The 5,788-nt window shown below is 37.2% G+C and overlaps 1 protein-coding gene across 4 annotated transcripts in view; it reads left to right on the forward strand.

Annotated features, from left to right (window-relative positions):
- Cacna2d1 (calcium voltage-gated channel auxiliary subunit alpha2delta 1) overlaps positions 1 to 5,788 on the forward strand; it is a 419,594-nt gene that overhangs the window by 396,817 nt on the left and 16,989 nt on the right. For all 4 annotated transcript variants that reach the window (XM_021163867.1, XM_021163869.1, XM_021163868.1 and 1 more), the window contains 5 exons: positions 767 to 854; positions 2,204 to 2,266; positions 2,925 to 3,028; positions 3,854 to 3,940; positions 5,149 to 5,216. In XM_021163867.1, the coding sequence (XP_021019526.1) occupies positions 767 to 854; positions 2,204 to 2,266; positions 2,925 to 3,028; positions 3,854 to 3,940; positions 5,149 to 5,216 (410 nt within the window). The remainder of the gene's footprint in view (positions 1 to 766; positions 855 to 2,203; positions 2,267 to 2,924; positions 3,029 to 3,853; positions 3,941 to 5,148; positions 5,217 to 5,788) is intronic.

Here is a 5,788-nt window from a genome sequence, read left to right on the forward strand (position 1 = left end):
TTCCTTTCCTTTCCTTTCCTTTCCTTTCCTTTCCTTTCCTTTCCTTTCCTTTCCTTTCCTTTCCTTTCCTTTCCTTTCCTTTCCTTTCCTTTCCTTTCTTCATGCCTCCCACCTCCCCATCAAGTTCATAACCTCTTATTTTCAATTATTAGTGCCACATATCTATGAGTATATAGATATTTAAGATATATGTCTTAAATATCCAAATCTGCATATATATGTATACATATGTGTGTGTATATTATACACAGACACCTATGCACATATATACAAATACAGTCACACATACAACCTCCTGTGTCCAGTTAGTGTTGTTCATATGAATATGTGCTGATGACAAGGAATTGAATATCCTGTCAGAGCCTTGTCCCTGGAGATGACTGATTGTCTCTTTCTCAGCAGTCACTATTTGCCATGTAAAGTTTCCCCTCTCCATGTGTCTCTGTTAGTGTCACTGTGCATGTCTTGGTTAGGCAACATTACTGGTCAGTTCTCATAGGCACCACTTTCTTATCATGTCTAGGTCTCAGGTGCCTTTTGATAAACATTTTTTCTTGGTACTGACTGGCTTTTGTAATATTAATTCATTCATGTCCCCAATAAGTAAGACAAGATAAATGATTTTAAAATACAAAATTTATGTGAAATATTCTTGAATATCTACTGAACTTGTTTTGAAAATAGTAAGTATATTTGTTTCATTATAAATTAGAATTAAAAACCTATTTGAGTTTAATTAAAGGAATCTCTCTTTTTTCTGTGTTAGGTAATACAGATTTGATTAATAGAATCTTGCTGGATGCAGGTTTTACAAATGAACTTGTCCAAAATTATTGGAGTAAGCAGAAAAATATGTAAGTATTTGTTATAGTTAATAAAAGTATATATTTTGTATTTCTGTTTCATATCTCCCTGGAAACTTTTAGATAATGCTTCTCATAGATTCAGTTAGTTATTTAGCTTTAGGAATGATGTCTCAGGAAGTCATGTTAGCAATTGTTGAGGAGTTGCATTTTCAGTTGTGAGTGTAACCCAGTAGTAAGGACTACTGGGCATTTGTGAGTGCTTGTGTTAACATGGCTAGAGCATACTAAAGAGACATGATTGCGTATGTGTGTCCCTGGCAAAATGTGTTTCCTACTGGCTGTTCACTTCCCACACACACTGTACTACTTACAGTGGAAGTGCAGAGTTCCTCAAGGTGGTTCTCATCATAACCTCTTCTCCACTCCTTTCCTAGTCAACCTCTTTTTTTTTTTGATTTTTTTTATTTTTGTTTTTGATTTTTAATATTTTTATTACATATTTTCCTCAATTACATTTCCAATACTATCCCAAAAGTCCCCCATAGCGCCCCCCACTTCCCTACCCACCCATTCCCATTCTTTTGGCCCTGGCATTCCCCTATATTGGGGCATATAAAGTTTGCAAGTCCAATGGGCCTCTCTTTCCATTGATGGCCGACTTGATGCTAGATAGTCCTCCTCACCATGTTTCTGCCTCTTCTTCATAAACAAGGCCCTAAAATACTATTTTTCAGGAATTACAGTGACTAAGTTTTGTGCATTAGTGCTTCCCAGTACTGTTCCCAGTTCTAAGTCTATCACCCCTACAAGGCATCCCTGCCTCAGCCCTGTTTCTAAAGTGTACATGTAGTGATGAAGATACTGATGGAGCTTGAAGACAACGATGCTGGTCCATGTCTCTCATCCCAGCCCTTAGGAAGTGAAGCAGAGGGTGCTACACTTGTTTAACTGCCGTATGCATAGACCAAATCCTGCCTCAGAGAGGTGGGGGAGGACGATTCTCAAGCACAAGCTTCCAAACCTCCCATAGGCAGATTCTTTAAGAAACTTGTACTGGAGACTGGACTTCATGTTGTTGTTTTCCCTTTCTCTTATCCAGTTCTCACAAGTAGACACCAGACACGTTTCCTAACTTTCTCTCATACATACTTTTCTCTATACACTGAGGTCCTCTGTAGTCCCTACTAACTGCTAGTCAGTCTTCAAAGGACAGCCCCATCCTTCTTTCTTCTAAAATGACTCTTAGATATGTTAACAGTGATTGTTTAATGGGGTTTTAATTTCATAGGTTATTAACCTACCTTTGTGTGTGTGTGTGTAATTTTTATTACGAGCACCTTGCTTAGCATTGAACAGCTTATTGTTTCAAATGTTCTCCTTTTATTTTCCACTTTCAGTAAAGGAGTGAAGGCACGCTTTGTGGTGACAGACGGTGGGATTACGAGAGTTTATCCTAAAGAGTAAGTTCACATAACATCTGTAAAAATAAGTTCATCGCCACGGCCTGTGCCAAGGCTCTGGATGTTGCCATGTAAGGAAGCTACTCTTTGGGAAAACTGATCACTGTTAGCATATTAAATTGCAGTATTGTTTAAAATGTTTATATTAATAAAATATTCCATTTGCCTGAACAATGGCAGTTGCTTGTCATCTTTGTGTATCTATACATATATATATATATATATCTCCATTACAAAATGTGAGAGAGCTTAAAAGAGATGTTTCACTTTGTAGATGGAGTCCAGCTGGTTAGATGAGCATAATGTGACCTCCAGCAGCATCAGTGTAGTGAAAGCATCCTTGCTTGCATTGTTCGTCCATGCCTCATATCCCTTGCTATCTTAGGAACACTTCCTGCAGGGAGCTGAATAGGTACCAAAGCTCATTAGTATTAATGAACTGACTTATCCATGGTTTCTTGACAGGGCGTAGGCTTTTTCTTATTCTTATTACGCTGATGTATTGCTTAGTAATGAGTATTAGTTACACTATCCATACCTGACTTCCTTAGATAGACCTGCATAGGAGACATGTCTGTAGAGCTGTATATCCACAAAAGGAATTCCGATTATCATGTACCTTAAGGAATATAAATGATGAAAGCCATTTCCTCCCTAGGGCTGGAGAAAATTGGCAAGAGAACCCAGAGACGTATGAGGACAGCTTCTACAAACGGAGCCTAGATAACGATAACTATGTTTTCACTGCGCCCTACTTTAACAGTGAGTCTTCTTGGGAATTTAGCCTTCTCAGGTCCTTTTATGTGTTAAATGATTTTTTCTATGAATATATTTTGTTAACTGCCTGGAATAATCATCATTAAGTATATAATACGTACAAGAGACTGGACAAACAGAAAAGAAACACCCATTTAGGTAGAGAAATAGAATTCATGCGCAGCAAGAGGTCATCTAGCAATGCAGAGCTAGCATCTCTAGCAGGCATGCAGGGTAAGTAGAAACATATGGGGCTAATCCCGTGTATTTCAACCACTGCCTTCAAACATGGCTAATGAATGAAATTGGTTGGTGTATAGTGATGAATTGCATCTTACCTGTGTTAATTGTGTAATTTGCTATCTATAAAAATGAATAGCCTATCTTTTAAATAATTTGTACGGTTCCCTCCTGGGAGGGGGCTCTTTAGTTCAACCCTTCACCATCTGTATACATAGTTATTTTATTACTTCCATTTTGAAAATGAGGAAACTGAAATTCTTAAGATTTCAGAGCTGTGCCCACAGACACGTATCTCATGTAAGGCAAAGCCTCTTCTGTGAGTGTATGACCATTCCTTTAATTTCCCTCCAGCAGCCTCCCCAACAACTGGAAAATATTACACAACTGTGATTGGACATATGTCCATTACAGTATGGAAGTAGATAAAATCAAGTTGAATTATTCCTGTCAGTAAACAAATAAAGTCAATTCATGATTATTCAAATTTTCTTGCTCTATTCAGGAAGAAAAGAGGGAGCCGGATCCTTTTTAAAAGCAGGATGCTTCACTCGTGCCTCATCTAGTTTAGCCTGTTTCCTTTTCTTTCAGAAAGTGGACCCGGTGCGTATGAATCTGGAATTATGGTAAGCAAAGCTGTAGAACTGAATATCCAAGGAAAACTTCTTAAGCCTGCAGGTAAGCATCTACATTACTTGTACATGTGTGCAAGCTTAAACAAACATTGCGTTACATCATCAACCGAAGTCATCTATGGGGAAGATCCAAACTTAAAATCTGGCATTGTGCCAACACTGCTAATCCTGTCAGTCTCTCCTATTTTCAAACACATGAAATACTTGTGCCAATGCTGTACATATTTATAATCATTTAAACATGAAATAATTTTGACATATCTGTATACTAGACTAACTCTGTAGCTGCTTAAAAGAATTAGGGCTGGATCTGTGTAAAGCATTCAAGTATTTGGAAAAAATTTAAATCAACCAAGCAAATGAAAACATAGACCAGTACAAGTGAGAACTGGAAATGAACTGTAGTGAATGGATACAATAAAATAGAGTCTAACACAGTATGACTCAGTATTCATCATATGACAGAATTGTTTGCTGCTATGTTCAGAGAGACCAGATGGAAGAGAGGAAGTTGAGTGTCTGCTCCTAGGAACAACGTTACTGTGCCAGTGGTTCACCTACTAGGAATCACTGCAGTTGACTAGTTCATTCGCCTTTCCCTTGATGGCTACTTTACTTCCTTCTTATTCGCTCAGCTGCCCCTCTCTCCCAAGATCTCATATACTCATCTATCCACTCTATCAACAAATGTTTCATAAGAGTCTGATGCTTGAACTTGTAGGATGAGAGAAACCTTTTATATGTACTGCTCAAATGAGCTCATACTTTTAAGATCAGCACTCACATTGTTTTTAGGTAATACAATTAATTAATTGGACAGCCAGGTGGTGATTATTTTAATTTTTTTTTACTTGTAATGTAAAATACAGTTTATGGCAGTGGCCTTCAGCCATCCTAAAGCTGTAACCCCTTAATATGGCTCTTCATGTTGTGGTGAAACTAACCACAAAATTACATTTGTTGCTACTTCATAGCTGAAGTTTTGCTACTGTTATGAACTGTAATGTAAGGATTTTGGAGGTAGAGGTTTGCCAAGGAGTTGAGGCCCACAGGTTGAGAGCCACTTGTTTATGGCTTAGTTTAAAGACTACAAGCACTATTTCTTAAAGACACTGAAAACCAAGTCTCTGTAAAAACCCTACACTGAACGAAAGTTTATTGGCTAGTTTATAAGTTGTGTAAGCTGTTACACTGCAAAGATGCTATTATAGCAATTATAACTTCAAATTAATTTACATTATTTTTTTTCAGTTGTGGGAATTAAAATTGATGTAAATTCCTGGATAGAAAATTTTACCAAAACTTCAATCAGGGATCCGGTAAGATTTTTTCAAAGTTATTAAAATATGATTAATTGCCTTATTACTCACATAAGTAAATATGATCCTTGTGTAGGGACAAAGTAAATTTCCAATGCCACTATGCATAAATAAAAAATAGGAATCCCTGTTTTCAATATTTGCTTTGTCCTAGGCAATGACATGGAAATCGTTTTAGCTTGACAACTTGAAATGCTCATACAGATATATATTGATAGATATTTTTTGGTTTTAAAATAGAACTAGCATCTTTTTTCTTATAAACTGTGATTATGTAATCTTATTTAGATTAGCTAAAATTATTTCAGGCTGCTGTTGCATTACAAGAAGGTACCTATTAAATGTAACTGGGTTTTTTGGTTTGTTTGCTTGTGTTTTTTGGTTTTTTTGGTGGGGAGTTTCATTTATTTTTTTTATTACGTATTTTCCTCAGTTACATTTCCAATGCTATCCCAAAAGTCCTCCATACCCTCCCCCCTACCCACGCATTCCCACTTTTTGGCCCTGGCGTTCCCCTGTACTGGGGCATATAAAGTTTGCAAGTCCGATGGGCCTCTCTTTCCAGTGATGGC

Source organism: Mus caroli, chromosome 5 (assembly GCF_900094665.2).
Source record: "Mus caroli chromosome 5, CAROLI_EIJ_v1.1, whole genome shotgun sequence".
Lineage (NCBI taxonomy): Eukaryota > Metazoa > Chordata > Mammalia > Rodentia > Muridae > Mus > Mus caroli.